Genomic DNA, 25,151 nt, shown 5'->3' on the forward strand with positions numbered 1-25,151 from the left:
ATTCATAGCTCAGTTGTTCTAAAGTTCTGCTTATTTGCCAGTTGTAACTGTTCAAGCAAGCCTCCATGTAGTTTGGTTAAAAACCCCTGTGCAAGTCAAGAAATATTAAGTGTTGAGAGCCCTGAGTTTTATTTTGAAACTAAAGTTCTTTCTCCTCAGCACAGGGTTAAGAAGAAACCTGCCTGCAGTCAGCAGATCTCGTTCAGTGCATTGAGTGGTTTGTGACTGGACTGCACCTACTCCCTACCATCACACCCACTTTCTGCTGGAGGAGTTAATTTCCCACTCTCCTTTTCAAGTGGGGGTGTGGGGATTCAAGTAGATGCACACACCACCCCACCCCCAGACCGTAGGGGTTTAAAAGATCACACAAAGAGAAAAGCAATAGTGAAATGCCAACTGGCAGCAGCCAGTTCCAATGGAGGAAGACTCATTAATTCAACCATTAAAAAAACCTAAACAAGAAGACTGAACATAACATTTCCTAATAACTCGAACTTTTGAGGATATAAAGAGTCTGTCCATGCTTTATCCAAAGCAAAGCTTCAGCAAACAGTTGAACCAGTCAACCAGAAATGACTCACAAACCCATTCACCGGAGTCACCACTCATAAGTACACAGAAAGTCCTTGCCAGTACTAAATACACATCCAACATGGAAAACGCAGCTCTGAAAACCTGGTTAAAGTAAAATTGGCTTTAAAAAATATATTTACCAATTAACTGGTTTCATAGACAGACCAGAACAACATTGACACCTATAATGAGATGCATGTATCAGTCCCTGTCACACCTCTCTACACAAGGTATTACACCATAAGAGGCCCCACTTACACACTCTTACAGTTCTGCTTCACTCCATCTGTATGCAACCACACATGAAGCTCCATGTGTGCAACTGGAAACAAATCAGTTTGCACTTACATCCAGACAAAAGAGTGGATTTGCAATATTTAAATTCCTGGGAATCACAGATTTATAGAAAAGAGAGACCTTTTCTTTAAGCTGAATGTTTATGTGGCACAATTAAACAGAAAGGAAAATTGAAAACAATCCACAATGAAGCAAATTATTCTCTCTTGCTTTAGCTGGATTTCAAGTTAATGTTTTAGGAACCACTGAGTGGTACAAGGAACAGTGATCCAACTAAATACAGATATACTTTACAGACCAGATTAACGTACACAAGGAATATAAAACTAAGCCTAAAAGTACAACCAAAAGTTGTACTTTTAGTGCATTTCAATGCACTAAATGCACTTTTAGTGCATTTCAAACACGATAGCTATTTAACTGCAGTTACTGTATTAAACAAGACATAGCGTAAGAACGTCTACCCAATGTCTACACAATGGAACCGCAATGAGATTTGCACAAGCTGGGAGAACACTATACATAAACCCCTTATTCCTTGCTGGATTTCAGTATGTTATTAAACGTCTGCAACTCAGAAGCTAGCAAAACTACAGAAGCAGATCAGCTCCACCCCTTCCAATTTTCTTTTCAGTATTCCTATATGAAGGCCAGACTGCTTTTTCGAGTATTTGGAAAATGAATTAACTCCTAGGCTGGGAGAGTACGTGCCAAGGTTCAGCCTGGAACGAACTTCTGAAGTCAAGTTATAAATCGTTCAAAACAGAAGTTTAATAATGGAAAGGTTGACAGGCCCTTAACAACACGGCACCAGTACACAGCGAGTTTCACCCTTACTAGCTACACAGATAAAGTGACAATAGCCAATAATAAAACTAATTTTATAGCTTAGCAACTAAGTTCATTACTTAATAACACTTGACTACATATGCACAGTCTCCATCCAAAGCGTTGGTTAACAGCAGTAGCTGGCCCTCGTATTCACACCAGCACTTAGGTCTCGGTACAAAAGTCCCTCTGCTTAAACACCAAAAGCTCCCTGAGGCCGAGCGCCCACCCTGCCCCGCATTCCCCACCCCGTTCCTGCTCGGCCCTGCCCCCGCATCGCCCCTTCCCCCCGGCGCTGCCCCGCCCCTTCCCAGCCCTGCCCCGCATCCCTCCCCCGCTCCCTGCGCGGCCCTGCCCGCATCGCTCCCTCCCCCGGCCCGGCCCGGCCCGGCCGAGGGAGGCCCCACGGCTCCGAGCCCCGCTCCCAGGCTGCCGCCGCTGCCCGGGATGCGGCACTGCGCCCGGCGGACCCTGGACGCCGTCGGACCTGGCGTCTGGCTCGGGCATTAACTTCGGATGTGCGTGCCTGTGTATGTGGGGGGGTTAAGCCTACTCAACCCAGCGCCGTGCTGAAATGGTGGAAAAGTCACATCCATATTTACTGTCTGACGGGGCGAGGGGCTGTAGGTTTGGCACCACTTCATCGACCCCTTCCACAGAGGGCAAGGTATTGGACCGCAAAGCGACATTCAAAGCGAAGCGTTTTCACCGAAGTTTTAGGGTCTCACCCCCACTGTCGCCCTCCCGGTGAGGCCGAGATAGCCAAGGAGCGGATGTGGAGTTCGAGGCCCCGCTGGAGACCGGGACGGGGCCAGCACTCGCTCGCCCTCCCGCCGCGGCCCCGGCCCCAGCGGCGTCTCGGGGCGCGGGAGGCGGCGCTGCCCCAGGGGAAGAACAAATAAAGGGGTGTGGGGGCGGCAGAGAGCGCCCCGACAGCCGCGGCCGGGCGCCCCCCGCCCGCTCGGCCCCGTGGATTCCCGCCCCGGCCCCCTCCCCCACACGCCTCCCCCGGGAGGAGCTCGGCGGCGGGGAGGGGGAGCACGGCCGGGCCGGGCCGCCCCCCGCCCGCCCGCGGCGCGGGCCCCTGCCTTCCCTCCCCCTCACCTGGCGGGAGTGGGCCTTGGGCTCGGGCGGCTTGAAGAAGGAGTCGGGCAGTTTCCGCAGTCGCATGGGCAGCGTGTGTGGCACGTTGGCGCCCTTGGGGTTCATCACTGCGTTGAACAGCGCCTCCAAGTCGGTCTCCGAGTCGCCCCGCACATGGACGATCTGGTGCCCCGCCGGAGGGGGCCCCGCACCCGGGGGCTGCGCCGCGCCGGCCGGGGCCCCCGTCACCGGGCCAGGGGGCTGCGGCGGCGGCTGCTGCTGCTGCGAGGCCGGGGGCTGCGCTGCCTGCGGCGGCTGCTGCGTTTGAGGCTGCCCAGGATCCATGGCTCCGTCGGGACCCCCCGGCGCTTCCCTGGCGGGGCTCGGCGGCTCAGAGCCCGGATTCCCAGTCCCGCATGCCCCGCTCCCCGGGCCGCGGGTTCGTCCTGCTGTCGCCGGTGCCTCTCACCCCTCGGTGGGGAAGCCGACCCGCCCGCGGCAACTGGCAAAACAACTCTGGCCGTGCGGCGCTTCCCCGAGCCCGGCCCAGCCCGGCCGGCGCCTCTGTCCCGGCGGCGGAAACTAACTCACACAACACACCAAACAAAAGTTCGCAGTTACGCCCGCCCGAATCACTCTCCGCCGCCGGCTCCGCCCCTCCTGAGCCCGCCCGCACCGTATCCGAGCGAGGCAGCCCGTGCTCGCAGCGCTCCTGCGCGCGCCCGCCCGCACCGCCTCCCGCCCGGGGCGCTGCGCGGCCCCCCCGGACCCCGCTCCGCCCGCGGGCCCGGCCCGGCCCGCACCGCCCCCCGCTCCGCGCCCGCCCGCTGCCGCCAACCACAACTTTTCTTTCTCCCTAACTTCTATCCCAACTTCCAGGAGGCCGCTCCGCGAGGGGGTGGGGAGGGGCGGCCGCGCTTCCCTGTCCCCGGCCCGGAGGGGGCATGGGCCCGGGACCCCTCCCGCCCGTCCCCTCCCGCGCTTTCTCCCGGTTCCGCAGGCTTTCACCGACTGCAGAGCCTCCCCTGCAGTTACGCGTCGCGGGTCTGTAAAGCTAGCTCATAAAAAAAAAAAATGACGAGACCTCTAGAGAAATAGATTTTATTTGATAAAACGGGTGAGGGAATGGGGGAAAAGGCCAAGAAAACAGCTTCAAGAACTATAAATACCGGAAAACTTTTGTCACTAACCACATAGTAACATCTGAGTGAATAGAAGCACTTCCGAGCACGTCATCAAGGAGCAGAATTTTCCTCGTCAGAAAACTATGCAATGTATACCTGAACCCAACAGAAAGAAGGCAACCTCCAATATAAAACAGGGGACCAGACAGGTTTATAACTAGTTTGTAAATAGGCTTCCACCAAAGCAGTGATACAGAATATTCACGTGTCGCTTGCAGGGATCCACAATCAAGTAGGCAAAAGTCTGTTGGTGGCTTTTGCTTGAAGGGTAACACAGGCCATTAGCATCCTGAAAGGAAGAAAAAAATCAAAACAGTATTAGGGACAATAGGGATATCTGTAAAAGAATTAATAACATCTGAAGCTAATAATTTTGTTCCAGTTGTAACTGTTCATTGCACAGCAAAATAGAACAAATACACTGCAGTTTATTTAAATGGTATATGTCCCCATGAGGATCCCAACACTACAAAATGCACGGTAATTCTGGCTGGATGTATCAAATAATCTTGAGGTAAATGTAATATTAATATAAAATGTAAAATTAAACATGTAATAATGCGTTTACACAATTAGAGCCTAAAATACAAATAATTAAATATACAACGGCCCATCATGTTTCCTTTGAAAGAGAAAAATAATCACTTACTCTATATTAATACATAAAGCTGTTCCATCCATAATTTTTTTTTCACTTAACATTTGCTAATGCATCTGTTCAAGTTGCAATATTTGCATTTAAGCAAAATGCTTATTACAGATCACATTAACAACTTTGGACTATTATTGGAAACATTTTGTATGCCACTCCTCAGAAAGGGTTTGAAGGGATTCTGGACACCTAGCTGCAAAATTCTGGTTCTGAAAAAAATACATTAAGCTGACAATCAGCAGGGGAACTGGGGCTCTTCACGTTAACATCCTACGTCTGCACATGTCAATAAAAGCTTCAGTGTTGACAGAGCAGCACAGCTGGACACACTTCAAATCCAGTAGGGATCCAGAAACTAGATGGAGAGCTTTTTAAAGCGTTGGGTTTTTTAATTTAGTTGGGTTTTTAAATTTAGTCAGCGTGGTAATTGAACACGTGAAAGACCAATAAATACATAGCTGACACTTCCTTTCTTTTAAAACATGTAACAGTTTCCTCCTGCTCCCCAACACCTTTGTACAACAGTTGCAGAGATGTGGATTCTGTTACACTTTTCCTGCTTGAGGAAAATTGCTACATTGCAGATATTCATTTTCTCCAGGAAAATTTTAAACTCACAGACTACAGACTATTCCAGATTTCACATCTCTTGCATTCTTCTGTTGAAGCTGTCTTCCTCTGCATAAAATAATCTGTCTTTTTTTGGACCAAGGAAACATGAAAACTGTAACTCAGTGGTCAAGTCAGTCAGCTGAGAAGGAAAAGAGCTGGGTCCCCATTTCTGCACCAAGGACCATTTATGAATTTTATCCTTTAGCTTTTACTGGCACCCCATTTTCTCCTGCTGTTTTGAAGAGAATGAATCCATTATTAGATGTTCTAGTGTCTTCCTTTGAGGCATTATTCAAACCCCTAAATCTTAAATTAAGCTAAACACCTCATAAAAACACTGTTTTTGACAGGTAGAGATTTGGTAATGTTTATTCCCAGAATTTTCCAACGGTAGTCAAATGCCACAAGCTAGAAATAGCGTTCTATTTTTAAGCAGCACAGCATACAAGCTCTGTGGCTCCAATTGTAGGATACCTAGCTTTCTTCAGGTGTTTTCTAAGGATACACATGTAACAAACACTGGATTCTCAACTGCAGTAAGGAGAGCAAATTTTGAGATTTTATAGTGCTCAGCATCAAAAGGCATTTGGAATTTGATCCAAAAATAACCTAAGCTCATGCATATAACTGAAGGAAAAAAAGTAACAGACAAGATCAACATCAAGATGTGATTGGTAGTTAAACTCTTTTCCCATTGCTACCGAGGATTCCACTCCTGCAGTCTGTGTGGAATTGATGGATGGCAGTTGAGGTTTTGACTGTTTAGATGCAGTGTAAGCCCACTAAAAATTTGTTCAACAACTCAAGAACAAAAACAATATAAGTTCTGGCAATGAGGCATTTCCAGCAATATACCTAACTTGGTATCAGGAAAATATTCAATATAACCTAATGAAATGAAAAGGTTCTTAATTTTAGTTAGCAAAAGAGGTCATAAAACCCCTAAAATGCTTGAGCATAAAGGTTCTGATATTTACATTCATGGATGTACACAAGTTAAGAATCATACCAATTCCATCTGCAGTGGACTTTGGTTCACACATGCAGGGGGTGTAATGATTGATTTACTGATGTTGGAGTAGGATCATTTTATTTTTTCTTTGTAGCAACACAGCTGATGATTTAAGAATACATATGCATAGCATAAAACAGAAATAAAAATCCTGCTGAACATTTTCAAAACTGCATAATGTAATTGACAATTTTAAAAAATACTTATTGAATAAACTTTGTATTATTCGGATTTCTAAAACTGCCACAGTTTGGGTTCAGGTAAAGAAAGTTCTAAAATAACAGTGAGCACTCCAATACTTAAGCTGTAAAAGTATTTCATTATATGCAAAGCTCCACAGCTCTCAAGGGTATGTGGAGTTCAAGAGAGTACTTTGTCACAAAATCTAAAATTATTTATCTTGTGATGCCCAGGTCTATCAGGTCTTGACGCTCAAGAGCTCTACAGACATTTTTAATAAAGACTTCAACAAATTAGAGGGTTGGACAATCACCAACCATATGGAGTTCAACAAAGTGCCAGATTCTGCACCTGGGATGGGGCAGCCCTGGATGTACACACAGACTGGGGAATGAGATGCTGCAGAGAGGAACCTGGGGGTCCTGGTCTGTGACAAGTTGAACATGAGCCAGCAGTGCCCTGGCAGCCAGGAGGGCCAACCCTGTCCTGGGGGCATCAGGCACAGCATGGCCAGCTGGGCAAGGGAGGGGATTGTCCTGCTCTGCTCTGCTCTGGGGCAGCCTCACCTCCATTTCTGGGGGCAGTTCTGGGTGCCACAATAGAAAAAAGACATTAAACTATGGGAGAGTGTCCAAAGGAGGGCAACGATGATGGTGAAGGGCCTTCACGGGAAACCATATGAAGAGTGGCTGAGGTCACTTACTCTCTTCAGCCTGGAGGAGACTGAGGGGAGACCTCACTGCAGTCTGCAGCTTCCTTGTGAGGGTGAGAGGAGGGGCAGGCACTGATCTCTGCTCTGTGGTGACCAGGGACAGGACCTGAGGCAACAGCACGAAGCTGAGTCAGGGGAGGTTGAGATTGGATATCAGGAAAAGGTTCTTCACCCAGAGGATGGTTGGGCACTGGAACAGGCTCCCCAGGGAAGTGGCCACAGCACCAGCCTGACAGAGGTCAAGAAGCATTTGGACAAAGGCACATGGTGTGACTCCTGGGGATGGTGTTTGCAGGGCCAGGAGTTGGACTTGAGCAACCTTGTGGGTCCCATCTAACTCAGCATGTTCTGTGATTGTGTGAACTATAACTTAAAACTTTGAAATATTTACATTTCTAATAGTGTGCTTTTTCAGATATGGTTTTAAAATTGTGTTCAGCCATACAAGTCAATTTTACAAGACCAGCTTTTAAAAGTACATTTATTTTAAAAATTATTTATCTATTTACATCAGGCTAGGAGGGTATCTGGAAAACTTGGCTTAAAAACTGTCAGCTCAACATAAGAATTATAATACTCTACAGTTATTTATCAAATGAACTCAGAAACTAATTCCACTGCAGAAATGTAGTTATTCCTTAAGAGAAACTTTTCATCACAAACATAAGACATTTGTGCTCCAGTAAGTGTCCTTCCTGTAAGTGCCATGTGGAGTGGAGTAGTTTTGATCCACATAACCATCAGTCTAGACACACTGTTTAAGCCTTTCTGTTTTTCGAGAGAAAATTCTTCAGCATGTTCTTTAATAGAAACTGTAATTTCAGAGTTCTTCTTCACCCCACAAAGTGCAGTAATGCCCAGTTTTCCTCCAAGGATACAAGGAGGAATGTTAATGCCTGCTCTGCATTAACACTGGATCTTCTTTTGTCCATCTATTTTGTTTACAAAATTTGCTGAAGTTTGGTTGGGGTTTTGTTTGTTTGTTGTTGTTTTCTTTGTAGTACTGATGATATTTAATGTATAGCAAACACAGTTAGGGGAGCTCTTTAATGTCCATCTGCCTAAACCCTGAAATCTGCAAAGTTCCCATCAATGCATTTGATTCAGAGGTGTGAAAGGAACAGTAATAACAGGAGAACATCCAGTTACCAGGGTTTTGCCTTTTTGTTTTTATTACAGTTTTCAACCTAGCAGAAAGATAAATTTTGATACACCCATAAAGTGTTTATTTTCAAAAGCCTTTTATGAATCATACATAGTACTTAAAAGATGATGACCAACAGATGAACAACTGGGCTATTGGCAACCTCAGGGAAGTTTGTGCACTCTGAAATGACATCAGCTACTGCTGTTGAAAGTCAGTACATTATCTGACATTTAATTATCACATATTCTGGTTATTCAAGAAGAATTTGAAGTAGTTCATCCTACTCTAACAACTTAATTGACAGATATGCTGAATCTAGTAAACACGCCAGTTCTCAAACTTATCTTGATGGTAAATGTATGATTTTGCAAGGGAAACAGATAGGAGTGAGACTTGACAAGGGAGGGGAAAAGAGGTTAGGAGTCATCCCACTACACCAGCCTTTTTGTATACTAAACTTCCTTGCAGTCTTTACAGAACCAGATACAATACAAGCTATTCATAAAGCTCTAGCATAATTTCAAAAAACAGAACCATAGGAAGTCAAGAGTGCATCCTTGATCCTTACTGTTAACTCAAGTTTTATTATTATCTATAATATTTCTAATTAACTAGTTTTTGGATGACTATTATGACTTCCACTGTAATCCAGTAAACCTATTTTTAGTGAGCTACCAAATAAAACTTTAGCTGGTGATTACTAATGAACAGTTAGTAAAGAGGATGAGAAACAGGATGAGATCAGAGAAAGAGTTCATGAATAAAGAACTGACAACTATGGGAAAATAAGCCATTACAATGGAATATTATATTTTCTTGGTGTAAAAGTACATTAATTATGTTCATGTTATGTATATTACTGTAAAATCCCATATAAAAATTATCAATACTTACATATGCAGACACTCTGAAGACTGTAGAAATAGTACGTATTTCTTTTGTTTCAGGGTTCTTTTGGACGCTGAAATACAGGGTATAATACATACTTATTATATATCATAGGTACTTATAATTAGACTCTTTAATTTAGCAAATTCATTCTAAACATATACACTGTATCCTTGCTCAAATTTTATGAAGGTCAAATTTATAGCTAAAATTCAACTTATGTCATACTGAGCATGAAAAGTTATGTGGTCATTGTTAGTTAACATGCTTATCATGACATTTTGCTGAAAAATATTGAATATATCTATATATATCTAGTACTCTGACCTGGTTTCACTGTTCTCAGCTACTAAATCACAGCAATATTACCCAGACCTAGATGATTCCAAATACAGAGTTTTCATTTTGATAGATATGAAAAATTATGCAGCTAAACATTTCATAAAAATATTTTCATATATTCTTTGAGAAAGGAACCTGCAAAGTGAAATGCATCTTAATACAGACTACAAGAAAAAGCAGCAGTACTGGTGAAGAAATACATTCTTTAGCTCATTTTAATTTGTATATAATTATAGTTTAGGTTTATTTTTTCTCCTTTGGAATTTTGTATGAGTAGTCAGCTATGCAACTTGGGATGGATTATTTCTTGACCGTTGTGAAGATTGCCATTTCTTTCATCATATTTACTAATAACACTGAATATTATTGCAAAGAATCCAGGCATCTCAACCTATTTAAAGTATTTTAATATATCATTTTTCCTCAAGTTTGCTTTAAGTGATGCTTACATTTCTTCAGAAATTAGATCATGCAACTGCTATTAATTTATCTAATTTTGCAGATTCCCACTTACATTAACGCACTGTGGAACAGCTGAGGCTTAAAACTTCCATACTTACACGCTTCCAAGAAATGCGTATCTCAAAACCTGCCTTGTCACAAATAGGTTCCATTCCCAAGACAGGTCCCAGTATAGGCAAGTTACAAGAGGATGTGTGAAATACAGCACAGCTGAACACCACACCAGGTCCAAGCTGTGACAGCAGTCCCCCGTTACCAGTGCTTTGGCAAAGCTTCTTTTTGTAAGAACAAAGGAGCCCCAAATCAACCAACAGCACCTTTGTTTATTCAATCTCTGCAGCCAATAAAAGAGATTGACTTTCCAATTAACTGATTTCATCTGTAAAGTAATGACACAGTCGTGTTTGAACCTATACTGTGAGGCTGATCTTCCCTGTGGTCAGTCAGTAATGAGGCTTTCTCAGAACTTTTGCTGCATCTGACATGTTGACATACTCAACGGTGGATGCAGTATGTAACAGACTGCATTGCTGAAATCAGTAGTGACCCCAGTCGTGTGCCTTCCCACCCCTCCAGAGATGATTGCCTTCCCAGCAGGACAGCTCAGCTGCCTCATGACTCAGCTTCTGAACCACTGCAGTTCACAGACCAGTGCATTAAGCCAAACTAACCCAGATGTCACTTTATGCTGACACACCAGGCTGTAACTGCAGCAGTTCAGAAACTCTTCAACCATCTCTGTGGAAAGAGTGACAACTTTCAGAACAAGACATAGAGGATTAGTGGCATTATTGCCTTCTACCATACATCACCACCCCCAAAAGCAACAGTTGTATTTAAGTTACTCTGTCTTCAGATTCTTCTGTCAGAAAACTATGCTATCAATTCCTGTTTTCTCAATTTCAATGTTTCATATATATATATATTTAGGATACCAAAGTAAGAGTTGAAAAATAATGTCTTCCTATTTATTCCATGACCTTGAGAAATTTTCCCCTTGTGGTTAGTTTCCTGTAAGTAATTTTTCAAAATGTTTATTTTCAGTATTGGTTATTTTTTAAGGCAAAAATTTGTGTCTGTTAAAATCAGATGAGATTCTTCCCTTGCTGACTTGAAAGAAAACCAAGAGGTTGCCTTTGACAAGCTCATTTGCTCTATCTCTTTATTTCCCCCTGAAAGGTTTTAGAAAAAAACTATCTCGTCCTTTTGAAGAGGATAGTATTTCCTTAAAAATAATGTTAATAGTCCCATGTTCTTTCAAATTGTTAACTTCTAAACTATTCATTGGATATGGCAGTTCATCATTTTAATGTGCATCTATTCTCTTTTTATGAAAAGTAAACATCCTCATGGTCTCTCTATTCACTTTGGGCTTTATTTATGTCCTAACCTTACTGGCAATATTTTACTAGGCTTTCCAAACAATAAAAGAACAACATAATGCTTTCACATACATTCATTCATTATGGGGAAAAGGGCATGGAGATGGAGATTAAGAAAGGAGAAGAAAACAATCACTACTGCATGCTACAGCAGCTGTCACCATGGAGAGACAGTCAGAAAAATCAGGGGTTAAGTACAGAGGACAAGATTTACCAACAGAGATTCATAGATTATATTTTAATTAATGAGGTTTTGTTATGTAAATATATCCTTTAAATCAAAATACTACACCAAGGGATAGTGATTTGAAATTATTTAGGTTATACAGGATACAACACTAAACACTAGAATTTTGGATGGATTCAACTGATCACAGACTAATTACCGATGGGATAGTAACAGACTACAAGTTGTGCATTACTTTTTTAGTAAGAATATATCACTCTTTTTGCAAAGAAAAAATGTCTGTCATTTAGTAGCTGTATTTGGAAGTCCCTAGCTTGTAAAATATCTAGAGTTGTTAATATCAAAGAAATTATTGCATTCTCTCATAATAAAGCAATGTACATAGAAATGCTTTAATAAAATGAAACCTCAAAGCTTTTGACACTATTTTGAATGCTACTGCCTAGGAGTTAGAGCTCAGGTATGGCCAGAAAAAAAAAGCTGTAATAAAGGTAAGTAGGGAAAAGCTCATTAACAGGTCTGCTGCTCCCTGCAGTAAAGGCACTTATGTGGAACTCTTCATGCCAAGGCTCTCGCCCATGAGGAATACTGTAACAGGACTAAACAGTGGCAGTTTATACATCCATAAGCTTACTGTTATTGGACTGAATTCATCTGTGGCAGCTAATCTTTCAATGCACATCATCAGCCAGCAGCTAATGATTACTGAAGTATCCATTTGTTTTTTTACCAAGCTTTCTGATCCCCAAACATAAAAGTTAAACCTTAAGGACAGTATAGTTTACAAATTTTTTAATACTGTGAAGTTTTTAGTATCACTTTATAAAGAATAGAAAGTGTCCAATGCAACTGTAATCCAAGATAAAATGAAAACACACAGAGGGTAGCAGTCTAAAAAAAGAATTTAAACAAAACTTGGTATTCAATAGGAATTTGAGGGTGAATTTTTGGTAAAGAAAATTTAAGAGATTACTACTATAATCAGCAATTTTTTACTGAAAATAAGAGGCTATAAGAAAGTAATTTTAATTGCTTTATTTTCTGGTGTAATTTGTGCAAGAATGAAGTAACACAGTGGCCAGAAATTAGAAATTAAGTCAAGACTGTCATTAGCGTCCCTATTCAGAGCCTGTCACTGCCTTTTTCTTTCTTAACACAGTGGAGATAAAACAGAAGCATAATTTTGGATAAACTGGGAGCAGGGGGAAATGAAACCAAGGAAAAGGCAACTGTGATTTGAAAGGGGGAGGAAAGGTCTGAAATGTCAAGATTAAAAGCTTTTCTCATGGGACTGACAAAGAACTCAATACCAAAGGAGAAAGATAAAAGATTCAGTGAAATGGTAAGTTTCATTTTCAGCTGGTAACCAGTGCTAACACCAGCTCCTCTGCAGTGAGAAACCAGCAGACATTTACAGGCAACAGAGAGACACATGGTAGACAAATTCCGAAGATCAGTTTCATCACTTGAAAACTTGGGGCCAACTGGCAAAAAAAAAAAAACCCAACCAAAAAAAAAACAAACAAAAAAAAACCCAAACAGCACAGGAATATACACTTGAAATATTTTCTCCTAAATATTTTATAAAGGACAGAAACCGCACACAAGAGGAAAATACAAAGGGCTAATACAGAACAGGTTGAGGATACAGAAAAGGTAAACTTTGAAAGCAGGATGAAATTGTGGGAGGATCTTGGCAGAGGCTTTTTTTTGTTTTAAGTAACAAGAACTATTTCACATTCCTATCAAATTTTACAGCATGAAAAGGAAAAAGAATGGAAAGGTAAAGAAAATGAGTGGCTTAGAACAGAACTTGAACATGTTTAGGATAAAACAACTCCACAGCAAAGGGGAGCAGTAAAGTGAAGGAACTGACTGGATTTGCACTTTGTCCTAGATTAATTCAACAACAGAAGAGCAGAAACAGCTGCAGTCAATGCAGAGTCACCTATGGCCCAGGACTGAAGGAACAAGCAGCTTGATTCAAGTGCAGAATGAACAATATAAAAGAAAAGGGAGGCCAGAGTTAAACACTGATGGATCCTTTTATGTCAGATGCTGTGTTTCTGAAGAACCCACTTGATTCTCATCTATGTATGAGATGAAAATACCAAAACTACTCATACTAACAAAAATTTTACTAGTATCATTTACAATCTTTATATTCCCATTAGCTTAACTAAGAATGAGTCTGTATTCCCAATAACTGCATTCCATTTCCCAGCAACCAGAACACACAAGTTTTATCAGTCAGAGAAGTCAGCATACAGATATATCAAAGCAGGGCGAAAGTTGTGGTTTTAGTCTGAATCTAAACCTCTGATCAATTACTTCTAATCTCAGTGGAAAAAAACCCTCACATAAAGTTCCAAACAATTCCATACACCAAACCTGGCAAAAAAAAAGTGTGTTAGTTCACACTGTCATAACAGCAAGATTCTGTCACCCTTAGTTTTACACTGTGAGAAGTGTATTTGCAGAACTAGGAAGACCAAAATCCAACTGTATTAAAAAAAATTAAAAATCAGCAGAGATAAAAATATATGACTGAAAGTTTCAGCTAACTATTTCAATTTTTAAATCCTAAATTAAAAGCAGTCTAATTGAAAGTAGCCAAAGATCATACAGGCAAGACTTAATTGTTAATATTTTATCAATGGCAGTGGCAACAGTCTGTTTACAGTACTATGCCATGTTTTCAGCAGATGATTATGGAAAAAAAGTATCTTTAAATTGGGAATGACTTATATTATGTGTATGTCCATAATTGTAATATAAAAAATGTTATTATGTAGGACTGATGCAATTAAAATTACTTATATTTTTGCCACAGAACTACTGCCATTGTTCCATGGCATTTTGATTGCTGGACACAAATAAGCTTGCAAGTGGATTAAATAACAGCCCCATTTTTGAAGCAGTAATGTACAATAAATTTACACAAATCCAAACTAAGTAGATATGGATAGTAAATGTACACAGTTGTACAAAAAGTGAGTAACACTTACCTCACCAAGTCTTTATAAAAAGCTTTTGTAGTTTCTAAGTATGGGTCAACTACATCTTCATACTGGCAAAGGGTTCCTCCAATGCAAAAATGCTTAAAAAGACAGAACAGAAATTCCTCACGATCCAATTGAGTGAATAAGTCATAATGGTCCGAATCCTCCAGAAGCAAGACCTTGTTGAACAAGGAAAAAACAAGGAAGTCAAATTGATAAAAATTTATTTAAGATTCAGTTTATAAATAATGCAGCTAGTATGGTGTATGGTACACAGAAGTTATGTCCATGTAAAATATATGAATGAGGGACGGAAATACATATTTCCAAATCCTTCTTCCATTGATGCAATTTGGTTCAAAATTCTTACATATAATATAAAGCAGAATCACTGTCAGATTTATGCCCAAAAGACATAAAGGAGTATTTTTCAAGTCTTGTTATTTCACTGGTTAATTATCTGTCATGCTAGTGAAACAAGCAATCTGAAAATAATCTACCTATATTTGATATGTCAATTGCTGTTAATCAATGGGGTAACTGTTTTTGGTAACATTTGCTTTTTCATTTTTAAATTGACACAGTTATTTCACATTTGTAAAGGAATTCTAGGACCTCCCAGAGGAGATCACTCAAACTCCCATCATTCTTTACTGCCGACTCCAGTGAGCCCTGATCTGTAGCCTGGATTAGCCAGCCGTGCATCCAGCTGCTCCACGCTGTCACCTGCCTTTTGCTGAGATAGATGTGAACACAGAGGACTTGCTACATTGGTGTCAACACTGGTTCGTGTAAATGTGGACAGGAATTGGAACTCACAATGGCTATAAGACATTTTGAGTCATGTCAGCCAAACTGCAGATGCCAGCCCAGGCAAAGTGGTCAAAATTAGACATGAGCCCACTGCTCTCTGGCCCTCTTTATAAGAAAACTACACAACCTGAGTAAAAAGGGGTCAGGGCAACAACTGTTCTGGATGGCCACCTCATACATATCCCAACCTCCTTGGCTGAAGCAAGAGAAGATATGGCAGGTAGGAAAGAAACGTGGAGTCTTGCAGCCAAGGGCTACCCTCTGACACCAGGAGACAGTTTGGTGCCCCCTACAGTTTTCTGTCCTAAAGCCCTGACTAATTAATTTGAAATTTTAAGCCATTCCTGGATTTTGAGTTATTCTTTCTGCTCTCTTAGTTCTTAGGAGTAGGAATCACCTTTGTTTCAAACCAATGTTAAACCCTCAACTTGCAAATGCTGACACACACGTCACTTCCACAGGAAGGAAACTGGGAAGACACTGAAACCCCAACAATCTCTAACTTTAAATGTTGCCTCTAACCCTCCTACATACAATACATTTAATTTTCAGAAAACATTTCACATGTACACAACTTATAGATAAATACACAGTATTTTGAACTGCTAGGCTACAAACTACATCTGAAATTCAAACATGAGCTTGAGTTCTCACCTTTTCCCAGAACTTTACAAGACAGACCAGTATTTCAGGCCACATCCTGTAACCAGTGTCACTGGTTCAAATACATTGCCTTCAAAGGATTTGCCAAGTGCAAATGAGTGCAACTCTATAATTATTTAGTACTTATGTTGATTATATATACAAGGAAGAGCAAAATCCAGTTCTCCCACACTATGCTTTGCTAATGCCACACAAACATAAGTTTAAAAAATGGTTTTAGCTTATGAAGTCAAAAGAAACACAGTAAAGACATACATTGATTAAAAGGGTGCCACTGTTCGAGGTTCTTTTTCAGATAATCTGTTTTCTGACACTTCCACTAGAGTATAACAAACAGTTTCACATTGCAGGCCTGTTCAGGAGTTGTATTTAGTCATTTTCCAGTATTACACTGAAAAATTTCCTCTCCCATAGTTCCTCTTGCTTTGGAGAAAATGTATTAAGATGGCTTTCTTTGAATGCCTTCAGATATGACATGATCAGCATGCCTGTCCAAGAAGGCTTCAGGATGTAGCTATTGAATACATTCAGTTTCATCCACTACCTGGAAGGCTGGGTGAACCCACAGCTCTGAGTATCACAGCATCTTCTTTGGGGACCGACCCTTTGTTTCCCCATCCTAAGCAAATGAGCAGCTGCATTTCCCCACACACCCCCCAGCACTGACTGCCTGAGACATAGGTGGGTAGAAGAGGGTTTTACTGTTTTCTTCCACCCAAAAATGAAAGAGGGCTCACCTGGAAAACAAATCATTGCTTTTACATATTCAGGCAATGTAGTGCCTCAGTTGTTTGCAAACCATGGCTACTGATGCCTGGCTTTACCACTGTCAGAAAAAAAACAGCCTGAAAAATGTGTCCTTACAGCACCTAATAGAGTAGCAAAACTTATAATAAATTATTCATTACTATACTGACCTTCCTTAATTCATCAGAGATAAGAATATCATCATAATAATCATCATAACATTTCACAATAGTTCCAGTTTCTCTAACAATTCCTTCAGAGTACAGCCGATCAAAAAATGACATGGAAATCTGTGTACAGGGTACCACTGTAGCTTCAATTTTTGTCACTTTGGAACCTGAAAGATACAGGAAGCTGGTTGCATGTTTCATGTTTTAAAAAAAAACACACATCATGTAAGTATGACTCAATCACAGAGTCCCTCAAAAAAAAAAAAAAAAAAAAAAGCCAAACAAAGCTAAGAAGGAAATAAGCATAAAGAAAACATTAAATTCATCTGAATACTACTTTCCATTAAGGCTCATGTGTCTGCTCCCCCTGTTGGTAAATACCATCAACCGAAACTGGGATAGATGGAGCACCGTGTGAACCCAGCATTGCAGTAGATCACACCCTTAGAAAATCATATTGCCCAGCTTAAGCCTTAAAGCATAGGAGGACATATGCCAAATTTGGCATGATGAAGTACGGAAGTCAATAGCTGCTAACAGCTCCCCACAAAGTAAAAACCAAAATGAACATGGCCTCAAAGAATTTTTGATTTGTTAAGTATTATATTGAACTTTTAAAAAAGTTATTTTGTAGCCACTGTAGGCTTTACTAGGCAGCTATTTCAGAAGAAGAAAGAGGTACTATCAGCACTTCCTGCATGAATCTGGAGTATTACCTCTGTAATCATTAAATGCAGAATATATTTTTCTATCATTTCTTTCCCTCTGCTTGCAGATCATCCAAGGCTGGATCCTGTTGCTCACAGACATCTAGTGCCATTTGAGATGCCTGCCCTACAGTATTTTCCTTAAAGAGTTATCAGTCCATAAGGGCACATATCTTCTCTAGATACAGTGTTACATCTACAAATCTGTCTGCATGGTGTTGGATAACTTATGGCATCTCAGACAGCATCAGGCCCCATGTTTAAGAAGCTTTGGACTCAGCCCAGTTCTGTCTGCTCTCTGCAGTCCAAGTGTTCAGCCCAAATGTTAGAACATGTTCTCCACCCATCTCCAGGTCTGCCTGAACAACCTTCAAAGCGCTTCTGAACAGGAGAGGGGAGGAGAGCACGAGTGAGCATTCAGCACAAGGGCTCTGTGTCTCAGCAGAGAATATTCACAACATTCCAGCTGTCCATGAGTTTATTCTTATCTCTTCTCCTCTGTAGGTTCCCTTGATGGGAGACTGGCCAGCAACATCACAGTATCTAAAGGCTTTTTACCATACAATTAAAGATAAAATTCAGTGCTGTCCTGACAAACTGACCTAAAGGATCACTAAGCAATACTCCTCAGGAAATGTACAAACATGCCTCTACATGACAGCATTTCAGGACCAGAAACATGCCAGAAAGGGATGCATGAACCATGATGCTTCCAAGAGCACCTATCATATCATTCCAATCCTAATATTTGTAAGCACAGCATAAAGTAAATTTTCTCTTGCCCATACCTGCAGAAAACCTTGGGATTTCTGCCACATACTATTACATAGAGACTACTTATTCATAGGTTCAGTAGGGCTGGCATTTTAATACCTAAGCCAGGGTAAACTGTACCACCCAACCAATCAATACCAGGGAAAAAAAATAAAGAGAAATTATAAATCAATAGCTTGAAAATATGCCTACTTAAGCTAAAATAGTAACAGGAAATTTTAATATTATTTTATTGGACCATTGTGATCTCAAGAAAATCTGTTAAAGACAAAAGCACAGCATTTAATTGCTTGGCTTCCTGTCTACCGACAATGCTTATGAAAAAAGGGCACCTCTTGTTAAAGAATAAAGGGTTTAGTGCCTTCACCTACCTGTACAGATAGTGACTATACAAAACAATCATATTATATAACCAAGAACAAGTCAGAAAAATCATGACTTGTACAGATTTACAACCAATGCAAAAAACCAAATTATTTATATTTATTTATTTGTACTTCCTCCCACCCCCCCACTTCCAGTTTCCTCTAGTTCTCCAGCTCCTTTTCACAGGTATTGAATTTTTATTTTATAAGGGATTTATTATGAGACAAATCAGCTTTTATCACATTAATTATTTTTAAATTAACATTAAAACCTGAGTTGACTAACAAACATCAGATGCTAAGTGACTTGAGAAAAGTGAAAGATCCAATTACTGAGCTAAAAGTATAGGAAATTTAGGTATTTATAGGCTTTCAGTTATAAGGATTTTATTGGTGGAAGGGAAAGAGACTTCTGCTCTGAAAAAAGGTTTTATGAAAACTTTAATAATGAAAAAAAAAATCAAGAGCTTTGTAATTTATTCAGTAGAAAACCAAACTACACATGGAAAAGTTTAAATACAGTGGAAGGTCCTACTCTCTATTTGAGAGGTGAGATTTGAAATTCAAAATTTCCTGGACAAGAATGATAGGTTTTAATAACACTATAAAAGTAAGCAGTGAAAAAGGAAGAAGAAATGCCTTGACAACTCTACAATTGGAAAACAAAGAGCTGAGAAATCCTAAAACAGCTTAAGCTTATTATAACAGCCAGCTCTGGTATATCTATAAAGTCTCTGGAATATCTATATAGTGCTCCCAGAATACTTTTAAATTAACACATCACATATCTAGTATGGGGCAGATAAACCCTGGATTGGGTATATTTAGAATTCCCCCAAAATCTAAGAAAATTTTTTATGTCAGAAAAATATCTTGTAACTTACTATTTACAAAACAGTTTATATGTAATGCAAGTTCAATGCTCAGTATTAAAAAAATATGGTATTTCAAAAGTAAAAGGTGTAGGTTGATGATTTATGGTTTCATATGACATCTAAAATTCTTTGCAAATTATAACATATAATAGTAGCTTAAGAATTGCTGATTTAATATTCCAGATTTTAAAACCCCATTCTAAAGACAGAAGTTGTTGAAGCTTTAAGCACATATGGCAACAAGAATCCTTTTTTAGGCAAATCCTAATATTTTATTTACACAAATAGATAGTAACTGTACCCCTTTGAAGATAAATTTTCAAGTGTTAATTGAGCTTAAGCAGATACAGTCCTGCCTCCCTAAGACTACTGACAGGTGCAAGGACAGCAATGTATCCATGGAAAAATGACTATTTAGTTCTCATTGCAGCTATTTAAAAAACACAAGACTCAATACATAAATGGGTGTGCATCAAATTTGTTCCTTTTGCTCTTTCTATTTTTGAATTATCAGAGTAACAGATGGATAGGTGGCTTAAAGCACATCAGAAATATCCGATACTCTGCCATGCAGCCAGAACAAGGTGAAAAAATGTCCCTATTAGGAAAATTGCCCTACAGGCAAAAAGGTTTGGTGTGAGATTAGGTCATTAAGTATCTATCTGATCAGAGGAAGCAGACTAGAGAATATCCTTGTGTATCATTTACCTAAAATGTTTTATTTCAAGCAATGTTGAAGCTGAAGTCCTTGAAACAATGTATTATTGTGGAATTCTACCAGGACAAAAAACATAAGTAAAAAGGTGAGAGGAGACTACAGCCTTAAAAAGGAAAAAAAATTATTATGAAAACAAGCACTACTGTAATGTTTTATTAATTTCTTTTATAATGCTGACATCTTTCTGCAGATCCATAAATACTTTCTGCCCAGTCTCATGGAAGGCAGGGCTAGTGAATTTTCTGTGGATCTATCTAAACCCCCTCTATATTATGCATTCAAATGATCTCCCCCATTAAAAACAAATGAACAAACAAACAAAAAACCCCAACATTTTTGTTTGTAACAGAATAAATGTAGTATTTGAATCAATGTAGACTATGTATTTTCTTCAGATTTTCCAAAGGGCAAAATAAGCATGCTTCCAGTATTTTTTACTAACAGATATGTTGTTTTAAAGTTACTCCACAGTGATAAGCAAATGGTATATCTGGATTAATGTATCAGTGAGCCCAAAGAAGAAAATACTAGAAGATCATTTTTACCTCCTCCCACTCACAGCTAATTCTTACTATATTTTCAAAAAATGCACATGAAGACTAAGTATAGAAAAATGTGCCAACATTCCTCACCAAAAATAGGCAAAGAATGGGAAGATGAAATTTTAAGAGCAAACAGGGTATACCAGCTGTTCAGGATTTAGAAAGGGAACCCTTCCAGACCTTGGGACAAAATGCTTCACTTCTGTGAGGAGGAAGATTGAGCAGAACCAAGAGTTAAGCTGGGTTACTTGGCAAGAGACCCTCCACTCTTAACACAAGGTATGTAACCTGCTGACCTCCACTACAGGGACTGTCAAGTTGCAGACTAGACAGATAGCCTAAAACAAATCCTGTCTAAAGCACGAAAAGGTTTACTACTGGCTTAAAATACATCTATTTTCTTTCTGCTTGCCAGAGAAAGAGGTACCTGAAGGGGTACTTGACAGATTTTTTGCGTTTTATATATATTTCAATTGTTTTAACAGTTGGGTGAAGTGTTTGGAAAATCTATTTTTGCTGACAAAAAAGTGGCAATGTCTAGTGTCATTGTATATAGTGGGAAAAACCTATGCCAATTCCAGAGAGCTGAAATGGAAAAGTAAGAAAATTCCCAAAGCTCTGTTAAATATTTACACACAGTAATATTTGTAGACAAACCAAAAGAAACGAGGGCTTCCCACTACCCTCTTCTAAGATACTCCTATTAGGGAAAATCACTTTGGCAGTATCAGAGATCATATTATGCATAAAACACCATTACATTATCACATGAAATTGCCATGAATTTTTGTGTGCAGTTTCAAAGTGGAGCCGCCAATTTGCTGTTTGCTTTTGGCCTTCCTGCTTTAGTGTTTCATCTGCATCTCCAGACCTAATGGAGTGTGTCTAGAAGTTTCTGATTTGGCAACAAATTTGAAGTGACCCTCATGGCATGGCTGCCAGCAGAGCAACCTGTCCCACGGCTTCTGTGCCTCCATCAATCACCGCAGCTGTACAGACAGCAGGTTTACACGAGCTCGGGGTGTGCTCTACCAATCAATCCTCTGCTCTCAACTTTTATTTGTAACAGAGCAATCATCTCAGGCCTGTCCCAAGTCAGGCTGCAAGTCTGCCCTTCTCTAACATTTGCAAATGTTATCTGCATAAGGTACTATTGTTAATTCCACAAATAATGCAGTTGTTTATGTCTGGATACATGATCAGGTCAACTGGATGCTACAAGCCCATTTATAAACAGCTTCAGGTGCTTGATTTATGGAACGATGCAGGGGTCAAAAGGAAAAAAGGCATAAAAGGTGACAATTTAGTTATTTTATTCTAGAAGTAGAATCTCTCCCTATTACTTAGTAAAAGAAATAATTCTTTAAGATATTTCAACTAGCTGAAAGCACATATGTATGAACTGTCATTATGGTAAATTAGAGCAAAATCATTAAAATACAGACTTTTTAATTTAAGATTAATTTATTCTAAATTTACCCAATGTCGTCCATTGTCCTGAAGCTGACAGCAACTTTAAACTGGAGTTAACACTTTGATCATTAAAAAATGCCTGTAATATTCAAGTAAGAGAATACAAGTTAATGAAATGAAACAGAAAATCATCATTCATAATGCCTTAGATACTTTCAATCCAAATTATAAGGCTCCAATTAGTAAGTAGATCCCATATGTTCTACCACTTTGTGTACTAAATATTACACCACCAAATCTATCAGTTTGTAACTCAGTGTAGCCAGTGTCTTTTATACATAGAAGATCTCTTCAGGTGCATATTTTTATATGTAGAATTACATTTTTATAATAAAACAGTTTTAGTCCAAGAAAACACAAAAATGTATGAAATTCATGGAGGTACAGAAAACTGAGGATGAAAGTTTTATCTCTGCATACAATGTCATTGAAGTTAAAAATGAAATACCAAGTATGATTTTAAAATTTACTCTTTTTAAAAAAAATTGAAGCTTGGAGAAATGTAGAGATACACAAAAATTATTAAACAGATACAGAGTAAGATCTGAAGAATTCAACTTATTGATTTATCAATTAAAAGAAGGAGACATCCATAGTAATGTTGATCGCTGACAAGTTTCCATGATAGATAAACCAACTAAAAAAACCCCCACTTACAGAGTGAATAATCACTGGAGAAACTGTGAAGAAAATGAAATCATGGATCTTTCAGTTTCTGGATCACTAAATTTCTTTATCACCCCTCTGGGATACAAAGAGATCAGATATTACACGTAATGGTCCTTTTTTCCCCAATTACTTCACAGCTCCAGATTTCATAACTTCACAGCAATATCTTTACATTTTTAATTCAAAAGAGACAAGCATTGAGAAGGTAAATGGGTATTCTGTAAACTTCAATAACTAGAAATATTTATAAGTGGAAGATGAAATAAATATTGGTGCATTTCTGTGTGAATTTCCTTAAGATATAAAGAGGCTGAATTCTTTATTCAGGATAACAATATAAAGTAGACATATAAAATATCAAAGAGTTGTTTTTAAAACAATAGATGTAAAAATCACATAGTTCTTAAAACCACAGGTTCTGTATGCAAACAGATGAAGAGATTTGACTATGCAGATGACAGAAATGGAGGACACAAAATCAGCAAGTGATGTGAGTCTCAAAAAGCTGGGACTTCAAAATTCTAGTATAAAGCAATGGCATTCAATAAATTTGAAAAGTTATATTTCCGGATGTGCGGTGCACATGCACGTCTAATTGCACTGTGAATGTACTGTGAGAAATTTACTGATAGGTGTGAGTGTGTACACTGTTTGAAGTCTCACACTAGGTGGACTTCCCAACATGAAACCCTGCAGCCAACATCAGCATCCAGTTCAGATTTCCATTCTTGGGAATCCTGAAAGGCTAAATTGTTCCCTCTTAAAGCAGAGTAACATTAGTACAGATTAAAATATTTTTACTGGACAGTACAGTTAACCCACAAATCAGAGACTTGAGCACCACACCTAAATCACCTCCTTTCAAGGCGGCAGTGAGCAGGCCAGTAGCATTCAACACTGCTAATGTTGAATATAATTTCATGGTGGGGGGGCGGGGGGGAGATCAACTTAAAATACAAAGGATTTAGAACTACCATAAGAAACTCATCCTTTTGATAGGGCTTGAACTGCTGGTCAAAACTGAACGCTTGTGCTGTGATCCTACCTTGCATGGACCTGGAATGGAAAAATGAGATTAAATATTCTGAAGACATACATAATGCCCTATTCTGACCGATTATACTTTGTTTTCTCAGCCCCGTTCTCAGTTACAAGCGCCTCCAACCCTTCGTTGGAGGGCTGGGGCTGCGCTGGAGCCCCGCTGCGAAGCTGAAATAGATCTCGGCTCGCTGTGGGAGGCCAGGACACACGCCTCACACCTCAGAAAGCGCTATTTGCCTGCCTGGAAAATACCAAGGGGACTTCAAATTCAGGGGTTGGGGGGAACAAATAAAAAAAAAAAATTAAAAATGAGAGAAAGAGAGGCGGACTCGCCGCCACCGGAGCGGGAGTCCTGTGGGCGCGGCAATGGCCTCAGCTCTCAGCACGGCCCGCGTGTTCCCCGCCGCCCCCAGACAGAGGCATCCCGCAGCGGGCGCTCCCCCCACCATTTGAGGAGCCGGTCCGCGATGTCCCTGTCCTGCAGGCAGGAGAAGGTTTTCTGCGGCAGCGCTCGGAACACGACCTGCCCAGCTCCGCGCCCGCCCTCCGCGGACATCTTGCCGCGGCCCGGCCGTTGCCGCGGAGACGGCGCCGCTCCGGCGCGGAGCCCGGCCCCGCTCGCCAGCGTTCCGACGCCCATGAGGGCCGGTGGACTCGGCTGTGCCCCTTCTCTTCGTTGTTTGCCTTCAAGATCCCTTAATTCAAAACCAGCCTTCTCCCCTCTCCCCTCTCTCCCCGTCTCTGCTCCAGGAAAACTCAGGCTTGCCCAGCAGGCCGAGGCAGGGGCTGCCATTGCTGCCTTCGCCGAGGCCAGCCCAGCGCAGAAGCACCGAAACGAACTTGGGAAAGGCCAAAGTTGTGAATTATGAGCCTCTGGGGTTTCAGGGCTGCTGCTTGCTTCCCAGGATGCAAAGCCATTTGGGAACAGCAAAGCCGTGCTTTCAAACTCTTCCCAGTCGAAATTAAAGGAAAGACCGTTGTTATTTCAGGAAATTATTTCCTCAAGTGTAGTAAAGCAAGGGACACCTTGCACAGGTTGGGGAATTTC

General features: G+C 40.5%; 2 protein-coding genes across 5 annotated transcripts in view; both read right to left on the reverse strand.

The window, feature by feature from the left end:
- Positions 1 to 3,437, reverse strand: part of YAP1 (Yes1 associated transcriptional regulator) — an 88,333-nt gene extending 84,896 nt beyond the window's left edge. For 2 of the 4 annotated variants that reach the window (XM_064718526.1, XM_064718536.1), the window contains exon 1: positions 2,806 to 3,436. In XM_064718526.1, coding sequence (XP_064574596.1) covers positions 2,806 to 3,129 — 324 coding nt within the window. In that variant the 5' untranslated portion in view covers positions 3,130 to 3,436. Of the gene's footprint in view, positions 1 to 2,805 lie in introns of all 4 variants that reach the window. The other 2 variants (XM_064718516.1, XM_064718546.1) reach the window with 2 other exon arrangements.
- Positions 3,438 to 3,927: 490 nt separating this feature from the next.
- On the reverse strand, positions 3,928 to 24,669 carry CFAP300 (cilia and flagella associated protein 300). The gene is made up of 7 exons (XM_064733226.1): positions 24,550 to 24,669; positions 24,037 to 24,118; positions 22,400 to 22,472; positions 16,940 to 17,106; positions 14,553 to 14,725; positions 9,178 to 9,244; positions 3,928 to 4,257 (listed from the first exon to the last, which is right to left on the reverse strand). The coding sequence occupies exons 1-7, from the start codon at positions 24,657 to 24,659 to the stop codon at positions 4,126 to 4,128; spliced, it is 804 nt and encodes a 267-aa protein (XP_064589296.1). The 5' UTR covers positions 24,660 to 24,669; the 3' UTR covers positions 3,928 to 4,125.
- Between the last annotated feature and the right edge of the window lie 482 nt (positions 24,670 to 25,151).

Source organism: Zonotrichia leucophrys, chromosome 1, assembly GCF_028769735.1.
Source record: "Zonotrichia leucophrys gambelii isolate GWCS_2022_RI chromosome 1, RI_Zleu_2.0, whole genome shotgun sequence".
NCBI lineage: Eukaryota > Metazoa > Chordata > Aves > Passeriformes > Passerellidae > Zonotrichia > Zonotrichia leucophrys.

Coding starts and splice junctions, on each gene's coding strand:
- CFAP300 (XM_064733226.1), bottom strand. CDS start 24,659: ATGTCCGCGGAGGGCGGGCGCGGAGCTGGGCAGGTCGTGTTCCGAGCG. Junction 24,119..24,549: donor GCGGACCGGCTCCTCAAATG/GTGGGGGGAGCG, acceptor TTTCCATTCCAG/GTCCATGCAAGGTAGGATCA. Junction 9,245..14,552: donor TTTTATAAAGACTTGGTGAG/GTAAGTGTTACT, acceptor CCTGTATTTCAG/CGTCCAAAAGAACCCTGAAA.